An 18,586-nucleotide genomic window follows, 5' to 3' on the forward strand; every position below is an offset into this window, starting at 1 on the left:
TTTTCCCCGTCGACAAATCCAACAAACATGTCTCAATTTTTCTTTAGTCTTGCTTCCATTATCATCCGCAAGGTCAGAACTATCTCTCTGGTCTCTTTCCCGTTCTTAAAGCCAAACTGATAGTCATCTAACAGATCCTCAGTCTTCTTTTCCATTCTGCTGTGTGTTATTCTTCTCCACAATTTGGATGAAAGAGCTGCTAACCTGATTGTGTGATAACAATCTTGCACCTATTGGTTCTTTCTATCTTCGGAATTGTGTCGATGGTATATCACCAGCCGCGTACATTCGACACACCAACGTGAACAGTCGTTTTGTTTGCACTCCCCCCAATGATTTTAGAAAGGCCGCTGGAACATTATCTGTTCCTTCCACGTTATTTGATGTTAAGTCGAGCAAAGCTATTTTAAATTCTGATTCTGATACTGAATCCACTATCTCTTCCCTGTCGCCTCGTGCTTCTTCTTCTTCTATGTCATCATAGACGCCTTCAATGCACTCTATATGTTGCCACACGTACTTTTAATTTCGCCGAAAGCTGTTTTGTCTTTTCTGTATGCTGAGTTAGTCTTTGCGACAATCATTTCTTTTTCGATTTCTTCGCATTTTTCATGCAGCCATTTCGCCTTAGTTTCCGTGCACTTCTCATTTATTTCTGTATTCCTGAATTTCCTTAAATTTTTCTGTACTTCGTTCTTTTGTCGATCAGCTGAAGTATTTAACCTGTTATTATTGGTTTCTTCGTGGTTGCCTTCCTAGCAACTACAGTTTCCTTTCCAATTTCTGTGGCTCTGAGCACTATGGGACTCAACTGCTGTGGTCATAAGTCCCCTAGAACTTAGAACTACTTAAACCTAACTAACCTAAGGACAGCACACAACACCCAGCCATCACGAGGCAGAGAAAATCCCTGACCCCGCCGGGAATCGAACCCGGGAACCCGGGCGTGGGAAGCGAGAACGCTACCGCACGACCACGAGATGCGGGCTCCAATTTCTGTGATTGCACTTCATACACATGTCCATTCCTCTTCAACTAAACTGCCTATTGAGCTATTTACTATCACAGTACCTGTAGCCTCAGAGAATGTGAAGCCTGTTAGTTCAGTTTTTAGTAATTCCCCATCCCACTTTTTTGTGCATTGAACTGTCCTGACTAGTCACTTAAACTTCGGCCTATTCTTCATCGTTACTAAATCGTGATCTGAGTCTGCATCTTATCCTACGATACCTGGAGGTATTAGTATGTAGCCTTATATGACGTGAGAGCACCAGCAGCAGCGAGTACTGTTTGTATAAAACGTTTATTTTGCATTTTGTTTACGACCTTCCACTAAGGAAGGGATTCTATTTGTGTTTATCTGCTCTGCATAGTAACTAACAGTTCTTGATAAAACTTTACGTAGCTTTCGTGTTAGATTTCTTAGTGTTTTCTTGATCGTTTAGAACAAAAAGCGCCCTAAAACCGTCTTTTGTTTGTTTCGCGGCCGTTAGCCACTAGTCACTTGAATCAGCAGTTGTCTTGTGACAGCCAGAGCGAGAGCACCAGCAGCAGCGAGTACTGTTTGTATAAAGCGTTTTTGTACTTATTTGCTGCGCTTAGCTTTTAAATAGTTTTTCTGGGAAAACCTAGCGTAGTTTTCGCGTCTCGTATTTCAGTGAGTGTTTCTTGATTATCAGAGTAGCTCATCAGAAGATTATCTTGGGAATTTGTCACCGTATAGAGTAGGGTAAACATAGTCATGTGTAGGGACTGTGGTTGTTGTGAGCGGACGCAAGGAGAATTGGCCACTCTTCGGGGGCAGGTGGAGGCTTTGTCTGTTAGGCTCATCGAGCTCGAGGCGCAGGCGTCGGCTCGTAGTGGCGTTGGGGCAACTGTGGTGAGACCTATGCCTACTTCGGTGGCCTTGGAATCACATGGAACCCCTGATGTCGCTGCGTCTTCCGGCAGTGAGCATCTTACCGGTCAGCCATCACTCCAGGGTGAATGGCGGACAGTGGTGGGCTCGCGCGTGCCTGGCCGAAAGGCGAAGGTGGGATCTGGCCGCGTGGCAGCTGCCTTACCCCTTTCCAACAGGTACGGGGTGCTTCCTAGTGGTGATGACATCGTTTCCGAGCCACCACAGGATGCCTCGCCTGTTGGGCCAGTGGCCGATTCTCCGGCAAGGTCCCGACAGTCACAGAGGGCGGGCCTATTAGTTATAGGGAGCTCCAACGTTAGGCGGGTTATGGAGCCCCTTAGGAAAATAGCGGGTAGGTCGGGGAAGAATGCCAGTGTGCACTCGGTGTGCTTGCCGGGGGGTCTCGTCCGTAATGTGGAGGAGGCCCTACCGGCAGCTATTGAACGCACTGGGTGTGACCGGCTGCAGATAGTAGCACATGTCGGAACGAATGACGCCTGCCGCTTGGGTTCTGAGGCCATCCTTGGTTCCTTCCGGCGGCTGGCTGATTTGGTGAAGACAACCAGCATCGCACGCGGAGTGCAAGCTGAGCTTAATATCTGCAGCATAGTGCCCAGAGTCGATCGCGGTCCTCTGGTTTGGAGCCGTGTGGAGGGTCTAAACCAGAGGCTCAGACGACTCTGCAACTATAATGGTTGCAAATTCATCGACCTCCGTTATTGGGTGGAGAACTGTAGGGCCCCCCTAGACAGGTCAGGCGTGCACTACACACCGGAAGCAGCTACTAGGGTACCAGAGTACGTGTGGCGTGCACACGGGGGTTTTTTAGGTTAGAGGGACCCCCCCCTTGGGCGAAACGATAAAATACCTGACGGCTTACCAGAGAGGACATTATCATCGTTGATAAAGAACGTCCGTCCTCAGAGACCAAAAACAGGAAAAGTTAACGTAATATTGGTAAACTGCAGGAGTATCCAGGGCCAGGTTCCTGAATTAGTATCTCTTATTGAAGGAAATAGTGCGCATATAGTATTAGGAACGGAAAGTTGGTTAAAACCGGAAGTGAACAGTAACGAAATCCTAGACACAGAATGGAATATATACCGCAAGGATAGGATAAACGCCAATGGTGGAGGAGTATTTATAGCAGTAAAGAATTCAATAATATCCAGTGAAGTTATTAGCGAATGCGAATGTGAAATAATCTGGGTTAAGTTAAGTATCAAAGGTGGGTCAGATATGATAGTCGGATGCTTCTATAGACCACCTGCATCAGCAACCGTAGTAGTTGAGCGCCTCAGAGAGAACCTGCAGAACGTCGTGAAGAAGTTTCGTGATCATACTATTGTAATAGGGGGAGACTTCAATCTACCAGGTATAGAATGGGATAGTCACACAATCAGAACTGGAGCCAGGGACAGAGACTCTTGTGACATTATCCTGACTGCCTTGTCCGAGAACTACTTCGAGCAGATAGTTAGAGAACCAACTCGTGAAGCTAACGTTTTAGACCTCATAGCAACAAATAGACCGGAACTTTTCGACTCCGTGAATGTAGAAGAGGGTATCAGTGATCATAAGTCAGTGGTTGCATCAATGACTACAAGTGTAATAAGAAATGCCAAGAAAGGAAGGAAAATATATTTGCTTAACAAGAGTGATAGGGCACAAATCGCAGAATATCTGAGTGACCACCATCAAACGTTCATTTCTGAGGAAGAGGATGTGGAACAAAAATGGAAAAAATTCAGAAACATCGTCCAGTACGCCTTAGATAAGTTCGTACCGACTAAGGTCCAAAGCGAGGGGAAAGATCCACCGTGGTATAACAATCATGTACGAAAGGTACTACGGAAACAAAGAAAGCTTCATCATAGGTTTAAGAGTAGTCGAATCATAGCTGATAAGGAAAAGCTGAACGAAGCGAAAAAGAGCGTAAAGAGAGCAATGAGAGAAGCATTCAACGAATTCGAACATAAAACATTGGCAAACAATCTAAACAAGAACCCTAAAAAGTTTTGGTCATATGTAAAATCGGTAAGCGGATCTAAATCCCCTATTCAGTCACTCGTTGACCACGATGGCACCGAAACAGAGGACGACCGAAGAAAGGCAGAAATACTGAATTCAGTGTTCCGAAACTGTTTCACTGCGGAAAATCGTAACACGGTCCCTGACTTCAGCCGTCGCACGGACGCCAAAATGGAAAATATTGAAATAAACGATATCGGAATTGAAAAACAGCTGCTATCACTTAGTAGCGGAAAAGCATCCGGACCAGACGAGATACCCTTAAGATTCTACAGTGATTATGCTAAAGAACTTGCCCCCTTTCTATCAGCAATTTATCGTAGATCGCTGGAAGAACGTAAAGTACCTAGCGACTGGAAGAAAGCGCAGGTCGTTCCCATTTTCAAGAAGGGTCATAAATCAGATGCGAATAATTATAGGCCTATTTCGCTTACGTCAATCTGTTGTAGAATAATGGAACATGTTTTGTGTTCTCGTATTATGACGTTCTTAGATAATACAAATCTCCTTCATCATAACCAACATGGATTCCGCAAACAGAGATCATGTGAAACTCAGCTCGCCCTATTTGCCCAAGAAATTCACAGTGCCGTAGACACTGGCGAGCAGATTGATGCCGTATTCCTGGACTTCAGGAAGGCATTTGATACGGTTCCGCACTTACGTTTAGTGAAAAAAATACGAGCTTACGGAATATCGGACCAGGTTTGTGATTGGATTCAGGATTTCCTAGAAGAAAGAACACAACATGTCATTCTTAACGGTTCAAAATCTGCAGATGTAGAGGTAATTTCGGGAGTACCGCAGGGAAGCGTGATAGGACCTTTATTGTTTACAATATACATGAATGACTTAGTTGACAACATCGGTAGCTCCGTGAGGCTATTTGCAGATGACACGGTTGTCTACAAGAAAGTAGCAACATCAGAAGACTCGTACGTACTCCAGGAGGACCTGCAGAGGATTAATGCATGGTGCGACAGCTGGCAGCTTTCCCTAAACGTAGATAAATGTAATATAATGCGCATACATAGGGGCAGAAATCCATTCCAGTACGATTATGCCATAGGTGGTAAATCATTGGAAGCGGTAACGACCGTAAAATACTTAGGAGTTACTATCCGGAGCGATCTGAAGTGGAATGATCACATAAAACAAATAGTGGGAAAAGCAGGCGCCAGGTTGAGATTCATAGGAAGAATTCTAAGAAAATGTGACTCATCGACGAAAGAAGTAGCTTACAAAACGCTTGTTCGTCCGATTCTTGAGTATTGCTCATCAGTATGGGACCCTTACCAGGTTGGATTAATAGAAGAGATAGACATGATACAGCGAAAAGCAGCGCGATTCGTCATGGGGACATTTAGTCAGCGCGAGAGCGTTACGGAGATGCTGAACAAGCTCCAGTGGCGGACACTTCAAGAAAGGCGTTACGCAATACGGAGAGGTTTATTATCGAAATTACGAGAGAGCACATTCCGGGAAGAGATGGGCAACATATTACTACCGCCCACATATATCTCGCGTAATGATCACAACGAAAAGATCCGAGAAATTAGAGCAAATACGGAGACTTACAAGCAGTCGTTCTTCCCACGCACAATTCGTGAATGGAACAGGGAAGGGGGGATCAGATAGTGGTACAATAAGTACCCTCCGCCACACACCGTAAGGTGGCTCGCGGAGTATAGATGTAGATGTAGATGTAGATGAAGTCCGTAAAACTGTGACATCTTTAATTCGTTACTGACATAGCATCAGAATTAGCGAAAATTCGGAAAGTTCGGCAGGTGCAGATGCGCTTTTCCCTTAAAATTTCCCGACATAACGCTTTAATCAGGCGTGTACATCATCTTTGGATTGCGCGTAGTACTCAAAAACATCACGAATCATTTTTGGGAATTCACTCGCATTCTTCTCTTTTGTATGCAAATTCCAAAGGTTATCGATTTCCTTCCGCATTTGCAATGATATTCTACAGACGTGGCTGTTTGTTGGCTACAATGACCACGTATAACGCCAGATGGGAATAATATGCAATCCAAAACCTATCTACTGATGAATACTATGAAACGTGCTTTCCAACCCTTCAAAAATTTTGCCATAATACTAACTTATACATGTAATCATCTTCATATATATATAGTTAAGGCTCACCGGCCATTTGACCATCTTATTATGTGCAGATGCACAAACAGTGCCCGAACTCTTATAGGCATCGGCAGTAAAGCCGCGAGTAATGATTATAATGGGTAGAGGTACTTTGAATAAAGTGCGGGACAATAAGTTGCGAATGTGGGTCTCACGGGAGGCGTGCCAGAGGTAAGACCCTGCAGTCGCACTATCCTCTGTGTGTCCTCGGTGGCCCAGTCGGACAGAGAATCTGCCATGTAAACCGGAGATCCAGTGTTCGAGTCCCGGTCGTGGCACACATTTTCAACTGTCCCCTTTGACTTATATCAACGCCAGTTTGCAGCTAGGGGTATTAATTTCACTGTAATTTCATTTAACGAGCTGCATGGTAACCGATGGTATCTGTTCTTTCGGACTTGTCCGAAAGAACAGATACCAACTTGATATATATAAAAGAAAGGTTCAAGAGTGCGATTAAAATTTAAGGTGAAAGTATGTCAGTGATAAGATTCGCCAATGAAATAGCTGTCCTCCGAGAAAGTGAAGAGGAATTACAGTATATGTTGAATGGAATGAACAGTCCAATGAGCAGCCGGCCAGGGTGGCCGAGCGGTTCTAGGCGCTACAGTTTGGAACCGCGCGACCGCTACGGTCACAGGTTCGAATCCTGCCTCGGACATGGATGTTTGTGATGTCCTTAGGTTAGTTCGGTTTAAGTAGTTCTAAGATCTAGGGGACTGATGACCTCAGAAGTTAAGTCTCATAGTGCTCAGAGCTATTTTAACCAATCAAGTCGAATGAGTACAGAATACAGATGGAGAGTAAACTAAAGAAAGACAAAAATAATCAAAAGTAGCAATAATGGGAACAGCGGGATACTTAACGTCAGAATTGGGGCTCACGAAGTTAAGGAATTCTGCTACCCGAGCAGTAAAATAACTAGGTAGTAAAATAACCTATGATGGACGTAGCAAAGCACTGGCAAAATGGCATCCCTGGGTAGGAGAAGTCGACCTGCATCAAACACAGAGTTCAATTCAAGGAAAAAATTTCTAAGAATGTACATTTGGAGCACGGCATTGTATGGTAATGAAAAATGGACTATCAGAAAACCGGAAAGAAGAGAATCGAAATATTGAGATGTGGTGCAACAGAAGAATGTCGAAAATTAGATGGACTGATAAAGTAAAGAATGAGGAGATACTCTGCAGGATCAGCAAGGAAAGGAAAGTATGGAAAACACGGCCAGAAGAAGAAGGAGTAGCATGGTAGGACACCTATTAAGGCACGAGGGAATAACGTCCCTAGTACTAGATAGAGGTGTAGAGGTTAAAGACTGTAGAGGAAGACAGAGACTAGATTAATTCTGGGCGGAAATTGCAAGCGATTCTCCGGGATGAAGATGTTGGCATAGTAGAGGAATTCGTGGCGGGCTGCGTCAACCAATGAGAGAAGACTAAAAAAAAAATAGTGAACAAGAGAGTATTTCAGTGTTTCTTATCCCGACAAGTGGATAGGTGACGCAAGATCAGTTGCTTTGCTCGCTAGATCTCGGGATCTTAACGCTCTGGACACCTTCCTTTGGGGTCGTCTCAAGGAGCTTGTGTATGGCATTGCAATTGATACTGCAGCACAACGACAGCAGCGAATTCAAAATGGCTGTGCAACTGTTCAAAATGAGATGAATGGAGCCTACAGCATTCCGAGAGCGGTAAGACGTCTAGTACATCGCTGTCTTTGTCTGTATGAACATCATTTTGAACACGTTCTGGGGTAAACGTACAATACGTAATTGTGTTGAGTTTTGAGTTCCTTCGTGTCGTTGCTTTCCGAGAAATTTTGTATACTTTGTATTGTACTTGTGAGGCCTACTCTAGTAAATAACTCTGAAATAAAACAATTTTTGCCAAAACTTTACATAACATTTTACGCATATTTTGGTTCAGATGTTCAGATGTGTGTGAAATCTTATGGGTCTTAACTGCTAAGGTCATCAGTCCCTAAGATTACACACGACTTAACCTAAATTATCCTAAGGACAAACACACACACCCATGCCCGAGGGAGGACTCGAACTTCCGCCGGGATCAGCTGCACAGTCTCATTTTGGTGCACACATTACACTCACGAAGTGTGTACAGTTACTTTGTAATCAGCCAGTGTCTATGTCGGTATGAGTGGTTCTCTGATGTCATTGTAAGGAGAAGAGTCCACTAGCGGACTTAGTACGACGCAGAGGAAGGTGGCTTGTATTTCTAGTGATCCTTTCATGGTCGAACGCATCAGGCGAATTCGGCCATCTTGAGACCTTATCTCTACACTGGGATATGACTAGCCAACTTCTATGTGAAGGTTGCCAATGTGTGCATGAGCGCGTTTTCCGGAGCACAATGACATCAGACCTCGGGAAACCGAGTTTTTGTTGCCGGTCTTATTTGGACAACTACGTGAGAACGGGTTTCGGACATGTACTTTTACTGTCGCATGACAAATCTCTGGAAGCGCGGTCGCTAGTCACATTTAACTAGTTGCATTTGTCGGTTATGGTGCGCTTTATGCGGTTGATTGATGCCGTTGAATGGCGCTGGAACTTGATAGTGCTCCTCTGCTGCGGCGGCTGCGAGCTCCGGACAGGCTGTGGAAAGGGGGTATTCTGCACTTCATACTGGGGAACTCTGGTTGTTTCCTCGCTCGGTTGTTTGGTATTTGCAAAAATGACGACGCTGAGTGTAGTCACACTATCGTTGGCAAACAGTTGTTCGGTCGTGTGTGCCTCCGTCTATTGTCTGGGCAAAGACCATTATGAGTACTACGCGTGAGAGAAGTGAAGTGGCTTAGATAACGCTTTATGTTTGTTAGTTTGTTGGCTCGACCCTGTTTTCTGTAATTTCGTCTACGGTGAGAATTCTTGAGAGAATGACTGCACACTTGTGAATCGAAATTTGTAGTCGTCTTTTGTCTGGCTTTCTCTGATTTGTCAGTTGCAATCATTTTGCCCTTCGCGGGGATTTTGGGTACCTGCGAGTGTTCATTATTACGCGTGGCGTAATTATATTAGTTAGTGCGCTATATTCTCCGTGTTCGATTCTAGCTCGACCTTAAGGAATAGGCGCTGTAGCGAAATTGTTTGCCAGTGGCAAATAGCGTTAGTATAATGGCCACTGTCTAGTTCCATGCTGAGGCTGTACTTTAAGAATCAATTGACTCACACAAATACGTGTGTGTAAAGCGAGGGGCTACCCCCCGCAGTTAACTAAGTTCCACTTAGTATCACGGGGAGCGCCGCCTCAAAATAAACACGTTAGTGCCCGCTGGCGAAATTTAGAATTAACGGGCGTTGCCGTCTACTTAACGATACTTAGTACCAGGTTAAGAATCACCTTACGCGCGGTATAGGATATGCACTAGTCGTGTCATACGTAGAAAATGGTTGTGGTGGTAGTGTTAAGTTACCAGTAATTTTAATAACCGGGGAGATGGTAGAGTTATTGTGTGTGATCTAACTGTCCTTGTTATTGATGGTTTCGGTTACTATTTACTAGTGTTGAGTACCCGTTTGTGCTGCCCTGTATTGGATGTGTGTATGGCGATGAGTGCCGATCAGCAAATTTTTGAGTGACTGCAAATTCTTTATTTCGTGTTTAAAGATGGTGTCCATCAGAGATTGAATTATGTTATTGAAGGCAGCTGTTTCTGGTGTTTTAGGAAAATGTACTTTTTTAAAAAGAATACTGAAATATTTTAAACAGTTGTTGAAATAGTTGCAATTCGTGGACGCTTGATGTTTTTATACTGTAACTGAATGTTAAAAATATTTCCACCTGCAAAATCTGCAACGTAACCATAAGGAATGTTTCAGTCAGAAAAGGCCATATTATGTATACAGTTCTCTGTTCCAGAGTAAACTGTTTGCCGTGTTTGGTTGCATTCCAGCAGCAACCATTCTGCATTTGTGCCTTCGCTGGCTCCACAGACCAGTAAGTAGATATCCGGGTGGCAAAGGCGAATACATTTTCTATAAGATTTAAATAAAAGAAACATTCAGCTCAACTGAGTATCAGACAATGCACGGTGAATGATTGAAGGAATCAAGTTAATTAGTGGGAGAACATAAAGTAAACGAAATTATGTCGAATACCGACTCAATTATAATACGCAGCACATTTTCAAATGCAGTAACAGTCCTTCGAGCCCAGCTTCCCAAGCACCCACCCATCCACTACCCCCCCCCTCCCGCCTCACCCCCCCCCCCCCCCCCCCCCACACACACACAAACATGTGCAAAGGCTTGGAGTATTTTTTGGAAAAAACTACATTCCATTTAAGGAGATCAGTGATTTACAATACGTGTGAGTCATACCTGACAGTCAGTGAACACACGTCCATGCCTTGTAAAACTAAACATCATTCCGTAAATCACGGAATTATATAGGTACAACCTAGTGTTTAGTTGTATGCGTGTGTCCTATACACTACAAATATTTACTTGTGAAAACCACAAAATATGTCACATTTACAGTAACAGCTCAAGCAGTTATTCGTAAAATATAAAATATTAGCATGCAGATCGTTACTGCAGTAAAACTATATTTAAAACAGAGTAAGGTCTTTATGATGAAAAGCACAGAAGAGCAATCCCTACGCTACATATTTCCGACGGCTGATGGCACTCCACTTCGGATTGCTAGATGTTTACACCATTGCCCATAAGCTCTGAAGAAGCAACATGCACCGCACTAAAATAGCGGCATTCTGTTACAGTTCGCTGGCACTCTTCTTCCAGCTGCGGGGTATTAACGTTAGCCGGGCAGATGCTCGGAAAATGGAGCGGTTAACAGTTACGCAGTTACGAGGCATGGCCTTCCAATGTGAAACCACTGAAACCGATGGCTTCTCGGTGAATAATGAAAGGATAGACGTCAGGAATTACTGTTTGAGACATGAAAGGATTGCAGTAGACGCAATTATTACTATAACGGCAATTAAGTAGAAGTTGTTAGAACATATAAACAGGCCAACGGGGAAGCCAGTTGTTTCACTGATTCCAAAGACAAAAACCACCGTGTCGACCACCTGATGAAAGGTAGATAGATGACATTAGAAAACGTGCAGGCACAGCATGAGTAGGTTTAGCTGCATGAGTTAGAGGAGGTGTTTAATGGGGAATAGCTAATGATGATCATTTGCACGCTAAAGACACAGTAAAATTTGTTTATAGTCACATCTACGACGTCATAGAACAAGTAAAATTTTTTGTTTTGTTTTATTTTCCTTGATTCTATGGAGTTGCTGACAAGAACACAGTAGTTCTTTATTCCTCACGTGTATCTCAGACGTTGCAGATGTTATTTTGTGGCCAGTTCCACTAATTGTCTTTCACACAGGCAGACAATAGGCTACACAATAAGGCAACTGTCTCTCCAGGCGAATCGACGGCAAACGGGGTAGTGGAAAAAGGAGACGGACAGCACTAGCGCGCCCCTTCAGCCCCACACAAAGGCCCGCAATTGGCCGCCTGTACCTGCTGCAGACTGCTGACTGACACGTCGTCGCATTGGGAGCAGCGCACGCGACCAGCTTATCGTGTGAGCAGGCGCGCGCGTGCCAGCGAACCAAAACCACTCCATTGTGTGCACGGACTGACTGCGACGCCTCGAGGACACAGGGAGTCACTCGCATACAAATTTTGTCGGCGTGTGGGGTGAATCGGAAAGGAAACTTTTCTCGCAAGGACAGATTCAGCATACAGAAAAGTTAAAATACGCTAACTGTAAAATGAAAAGCACGAACGTCGACGTTCGATCTGAAAATTGAATATCACTGTTAGACGCAGAGGAGAAACGACATACGTAGAACGAGTACTCTGGAAAGCATGTAATAGGGGGAGTAAAGGTCTGCTGTCGTGATACAATGGGAAATATATTTCAGTTTCAAAGAATTTTCTTTTTTTTGAGTCATCAGTCTTCTGACTGGTTTTTAAAAGGCCCCCCACGAATTTCAGTTCTTCATCTCAGAGGAGCACTTGCCTCCTACATCCTCAATTATTTGCTCTATGTATTCTAATCTCTGTCTTCCTCTACAGTTTTTACCTTCTACAGCTCCCTCTAGTACTATGGAAGTCATTCCTTCATGTCTTTACAGATGTCCTATCATCCTGTCCCTTCTCCTTGTCAGTGTTTTCCACATATTCCTGTCCTCTCCGATTCTGCCCAGAACCTCCTCATTCCTTACCTTACCAGTCCACCTAATCTTCAACATTCGTCTATGGTATCACATCTCAAATTCTTCGCTTCTCTGCTGTTCCGGTTTTCCCACATCCATGCTTCACTACTACACAATGCTGTGCTCCAAATGTACATTCTCAGAAATTTCTTCCCCAAATTAAGGCCTATGTTTGATACTAGCAGGATTCTCTTGGTCAGGAATGCCCTTTCTGAGAGTGCTAGTCTGCTTTTGCTGACCTTCTTGCTCCGTCCGTCATTGGATATTTTGCTGCATAGATAGCAGAATTACTCAACTTCAACTACTTCGTGACCGTCAATGCTGATGTAGTTTCTCACTGTTCTCATTTCTGCTACTTCTCATTACTTTCGCCATTCTATGATTTACTCGCAATCCATATTCTGTACTCATCTGGCTGTTCATTCCACTCAGCAGATCCCGTAATTCTTCTTCACTTCCAGTCAGAAGATGTACAAGACCTATTATCAATGTCGGTTATAGAATATTGAAAGGCACGCGGTCGAACAAGGCAGGATACATAACATGCCTCCGGAATTTCTAAAATCGCTGTTGAAAATAGCAGCCTAACGATTACACAAGTTAGTGTGCAGAATCTGGAGACACAATATCGGACTTTCAGAAACATATCTGTAAAAACACGAGGATAGCAAACGCATTTAGGTGCAAAAACTATCGCAAATATATGTAAAGATTTCATTCATCCAATTATGATATGCAAAACAATCAGAATTTGAGTATCCGTTAGATGTTCCGTATTTAGGAAAAATAATATTATACGGCCAATTCTAACGTAGCATTTGATAATGGAATCAAGATTTCACTAAAATAAAAGCTGTGCAATGTGTCGACCTAGAAACAATATTCAACTTAAATTTGTATAACAGTATTTGAACTTGAAAGAGAAATAAATTCATGCTGTGGAGGAGAATGCGTAATATGATTTCGTACAAGGACAAGAGGGAACAATAAGAGATAAGCGCTGGGATTAAAACAGACCAGTATTGTTCTACTTGCGTATCGAAGAAGCTATGATGGATACAAAAGAGAGCTTTGGCAGTGTGACTGAAATTCAGGATGAAAAGATATCAATTACAGGACCTGTAGAATGGAATAAACAATGTAATGAACACAGTACATGGACTGAGAGTAAATCAAGTACAAATGAAATTAACGCAAAAATGAGACTAGCGATTAACGTAACCCCCTAAATTGTGCATCACACAGCAGACAATGTCAAAATTATGCTGCATACGAACCAAAATAAAGCATGAAGGATGAAGCAAGGAGAAAGAAGAAGCACACCAGACAAGGATCACATTCCTCGATAAGAGATGTACAGGATATCTCAAAAGGTACCTACAATCTCATTGTGTTATAGCATCCAAACGAATTAAGATATTCTCACCATGTTTGGCTTATGTGACAGAAAAACCCACAAATTGTGGTCTGTATGTGTTCTAGGTTGTCGTAAGTGAATCATAATGACAACGATTCAAGAAAAGGCTCAGTGTGTGGAGTTAATGGCTGCGCGGGGTAGCCGCGCGGTCTCAGGCGTCTCGTCAGGGTTCGCGCCCCCCCCCCTCCCCCTCCCCCCGTTGGGGGGTTCGGGTCCTCCCTTGAGCACGGTTGTGTGTGTTGTCCTTATCGTAGACATGTTTCGACACCAATGTGTCATCTTCTGTGGGTCAAATTTTTATTTCTGTAAAGTACAATATCATATTTCTAATAATTTAACTGCTGTAGGCCTAAGAAGTACAATATTTGCAAATTGCTTCGTTTTGTTTTGACACTCACCTTAAAATTACATAGTTAACTGAACTGTGTCGTTATACATCGATTTTGTAGTTTTCGTCGTTTTTTTGACAGCATGTCATCTGCAAACAAGCCATGAAGAAATTATTGCGTATTTGTGGAGAGCTGTTTCGAGGGTAGAGGTTATGTACGTTTCTGTACTTACATTATCTGTCCTGTTTCGTGTGCCTGTTTGGTGTATAAATCAGCTGCTATTTAGTGCATTGCTTCCACTCAGTTTTTCACAATTTTCCGCTCACTACTTCACCTCACATACACATATACGAAATGTGATCTGAGCAGACACTTCTGGCAACACACTCAGTGAGAGGCGTCATGTTATTGTCGTTGCTCAGTTGTTCATCGTTGGTCTTGTGTTTGTTATGGCACTGATTTTGAGTGTGTGTGTGTGTGTGTGTGTGTGTGTGTGTGGGAGAGAGAGAGAGAGAGAGAGAGAGAGAGAGAGAGATGGAAAGAGGGGTGGGGAGACAACTAAGAAGTTGTTGTTGTTGTTGTTGTTGCGAGATTAGCGGTAGATGGCAAAACATCCTCTAAATCCGTAGAAATATTAGGATGTTTCAGTTTTGCTTTTTCTTTCATTGGGTTCCACAGTTACATACAAATTTTCGGATGACATCTCCGCCACTAGAATTAATTTATTTCACGCTATCGCGGTTTCAGATTTATATTCATTATCAGATCAATGATGAAAGATCATAAAATGTCCCACATGCCTGAATGGTATCTAATCTTGAAAGTGTTACAACGTACATCAGGCCTTATAAACGAGTCTCACTTTACTCTGTACTCATTTCCTGCAATGCAACGACTGGTTTATGATAAAAGATACGTATTGTAATATTTTCTGGTCTATCGCCTTTGTATTTGATAGCGGCTATAAACCTTAAATCGCAACATTGTGTAGTAAATTATTACAATACAGTCAAACGGTGGAAATCTCGTTCAAATAGTTAAACATTTTAACATTAGTCAAATGCAGTATTTAGTCTTTGACTTTTGTAATATAAAATACATATTAGCTGCACCTGGAAGTTCAGTATTAATCAGTTTCACTTAAATTATCATTATGAGTCAGACGTGCTTGAATGTTCAAAGTCAGTCATGTACAACTTTCAACATTGCCAGATCTGGAAATCGAAAGTCAAAGAGCAGTTTACGGTCAACACACACGCATAAAATATACATAGAATTTCTTACGACAACTTTGAATTCCTTTTGCAGTTTCATCACCTACAAACCTCTCACCCACATTAGCCTGACATATGCCAATATTGCCTGGATCTCCGACACTTCTCTGTCGACAAATTGCTTGATTGAATTTCTGTATTTCACATCTATGATCACAGATATTGTTGGTCCTCAGGAGTACCGGTTTCGGTCAGCGGTGACCATCTTCATATCTGTTTTATAAAAAACGTGTCCAAGCATACTGGAGCTGTACATAACAGATCTGAAGATGGTCACTGCTGACCGAAACCGGTGGTCTGAGGACCTACAATATTTGTGATTATAGACGTGAAACAAATTTACTCTAAATTTGCGGATCACTGTTCCATTCGCGAAGGCTTTGCAGCTTGTGAAATTCCTTGCCTATCCAGAAGTAGCACCCTGTAGCATCTCATCGACTTTCTGTGCCTTCGTCTCATCGTGGAACACCTTCGGACCAAATCTCCGCATTAGTAATTCCACTTCCATGCACCCCATGCCTTATGCATCATCTCTTTCCGTAATTCCAACTCTTACTACTCAATGGCATCTTTCCCAATAACTTCCCTTCCTTCTTGCCCCAGTCAACAACAATCTGCCTAACCCCATCCTTCCCTTTCCTCCCTGCTTCATCCCCCCCCCCCACCCACACCCCCGTAGTATTTGTTGGTTCTTGCGGTGCAATGGGGTAGTAATCATAGCTCCACCTGTTTCATGAACAGAATAATTTTCATGCATCCCCAACATTAGCATTATATCATAACATCACAACAGCGTCAAAAGTTTTAATCCTGAATAAACTGTATAACATCACCTATAGAAACTGTCAGACATCTGAAACTTTGGTTTTAGTGCTACTATTCCTCCCCCCCTTCCCTTATTGTGTCTCCAGATGCTGCACAGGAAAAATGTAATGGGATATAACTCAGCCAGGTTACTAGGAAGCCATATCTGTGCTGCAACACGGTATTATTTAACTGCAAATATATGTGCGTGGCACAATCTAGAATAGATAGTTGTTGTACCCCTTATGTTTTTGTAATAGATTTCTGTTGTGTGTCTCCAGATACTTGACAAAGACTTAGGGAAGACCTTACAGAAGCAGCACAAGAATTTAGTGGCTGAACTCTTCGTAATAAAGCCAGAAGTCAAGATTCCAATCTACGATGCGTATACTTCGCACATAAGTAAAATAAATCCAACGAACATATGCAAAACTGTGTCTGTTTGTAGAAAGTTTAGCTACTAGTTGATTTTACATCAATCATTTCGTTATTATCCAGAGAATAAACAAATATGAGCCGAACAAAGTTATTTCACAGATGTGCAATGAAGAGACTAAATCAAAATAGATGACAGGTATGAACGGGTCGTAAGTCCCCTGATTTTGTCAAAGTACAGACAGGGGATAAGGAATGCTGCTCAGGTCTGGATCTAATATGGCTAGCGTGGGGGACGTCGTAGCTCTCAGCACATGATTTACGACACGGGCTGCTGCGGACTCGAAAAATGCGACCATTTGTGCAGCGATATATATTCCTCCGTTTGCGGCGTCTCCCTTCTTGCCGCGTCCTTCATTCTTATTCATTGAATGCAAAATATGCAAATGTTCCTCCCTGTATTCTTCTAGAGGCCCACTGTGATTATCCTTCATATCTTTCGTTACGAAAATCACCTCTTGACTTTACAAGAACATTCAGAATTCAGCAGTATCGGAAACTCATCTAAGACGGTTCATTACTTTTATTTTTAACACCAATGATGGAATCTACGTAAAGATATTGACTTCCCATCAACGCTTTGCAGCCGTTATACTTACGTATTAAAGTGAATTCACACATCTAATTTCCGATGTTTGAGGTAAATGACTATCATTAAAACTTTCAAGACAGTGGTCGAGAGATCAGTACACGACGGATAGTCATCAAGTTTAAGGCACGACGGATAGTCATCAAGTTAATTTATAATTAATTTTTTGTTAAAACTAAGAAAAGGTTAGATATTTCAGGGAAGACTGCAACTGCATCATTCATGATTTAAACAATGAAAACTGCATCAGTAAACATAAGTAACTTGTGCAGTTTTCATTATTATATTATAAAGATTTTCTTACAAAAATCTTTCAATCTCTACATCGCATTTGCATAAGAAAATTAAAATGTGGTGCGTAGCTACTTTCGGTTGCAACTAAAACCATGTTCAGATCATGCCTATACTGAATTAGGGCTGAACACGTACTGTATGTGCCACTAATAATCATCAAGCAACGGTATGCATTTGTATAGGAAGCAACATGAATGAGAAATTTATTGGTAACAGCAAGAACAAAACTGACTCTGGCTGTACACCACACTCACTCGAGACGCTGGTTGAATAAACTGTATCAGTAAAAGCACATCAACCATTAACTTGCAATTGTATGAAAAGCAAGTTCAGCGAAAACAACTTTTACGCACCATCAAAAATATCAGGATTGGTTCTAAACAATGGTTGATAAAATCACACACAATCATAAAACAGAAAATGGTCTCTGTCACACAAGATAAATCATCGACGACGAAACAAAACGCTTGTATGGCTAGGTGGACTCACTTGGCTATCCTCATTCAATGTCAAAACGTAACCAAGCATTTTATTTTGGTGTCTGCGAGTTACGTGGAAAACGCTGGCCATTTCATATTTTGTGATGGAATCCAATTTTATCAATCAGAGTCTAGAACTATTCCTGATTTTTGTGGCTTTGCATAACAGTTTTCTTCACTGAATTTCCTTTTCATACAGTTGCACGTTAATAACTTATGAGATTTTATTAATGTAACCAGTTTGTTGGTTGGTTGGTTTGAGCGATTGAAGGGACCAGACTACAAGGGCCATCGGTCCTTTACCATTTGTTTTCAACCGCCCTCTGGTATGAGTGTGGTGTACACCCAGGCTTAATTTTGTTGTTGCCGTTAGCACCAAATTTCTTATTCCTGTTGCTTTCTACACAGATGTATGTCACTGAATGATAATTATTATTGGCACATACAGTTTGTGTTCAACCCTACACAAATGCATAGTTTCCGGCGTTTACAGGAGACTGTCAGTTATCAAATGCCAAGTACTGAGGGGACTCCTCCCCCCTCCCCTCCCGCCCCCCTCCCCCACAACCGTGGAAAATTTAAAAAAAATAGACGTATTGTTTTAGACCTTAAATGTTCTATTTCAGGCATTTTCCGACCGTACATGAAGGGGATAATGTGTTTAGTTGATCACATACTC

The 18,586-nt window shown here is 42.5% G+C and overlaps 1 protein-coding gene across 1 annotated transcript in view; it reads right to left on the reverse strand.

The window, feature by feature from the left end:
• LOC124594622 (Down syndrome cell adhesion molecule-like protein Dscam2) overlaps positions 1 to 11,619 on the reverse strand; it is a 191,172-nt gene extending 179,553 nt beyond the window's left edge. Inside the window, exon 1 of the mRNA XM_047132994.1 lies at positions 11,586 to 11,619. Coding sequence (XP_046988950.1) covers positions 11,586 to 11,619 — 34 coding nt within the window. The remainder of the gene's footprint in view (positions 1 to 11,585) is intronic.
• Positions 11,620 to 18,586: the final 6,967 nt, after the last annotated feature.

This window comes from Schistocerca americana, chromosome 2, assembly GCF_021461395.2.
Source record: "Schistocerca americana isolate TAMUIC-IGC-003095 chromosome 2, iqSchAmer2.1, whole genome shotgun sequence".
Lineage (NCBI taxonomy): Eukaryota > Metazoa > Arthropoda > Insecta > Orthoptera > Acrididae > Schistocerca > Schistocerca americana.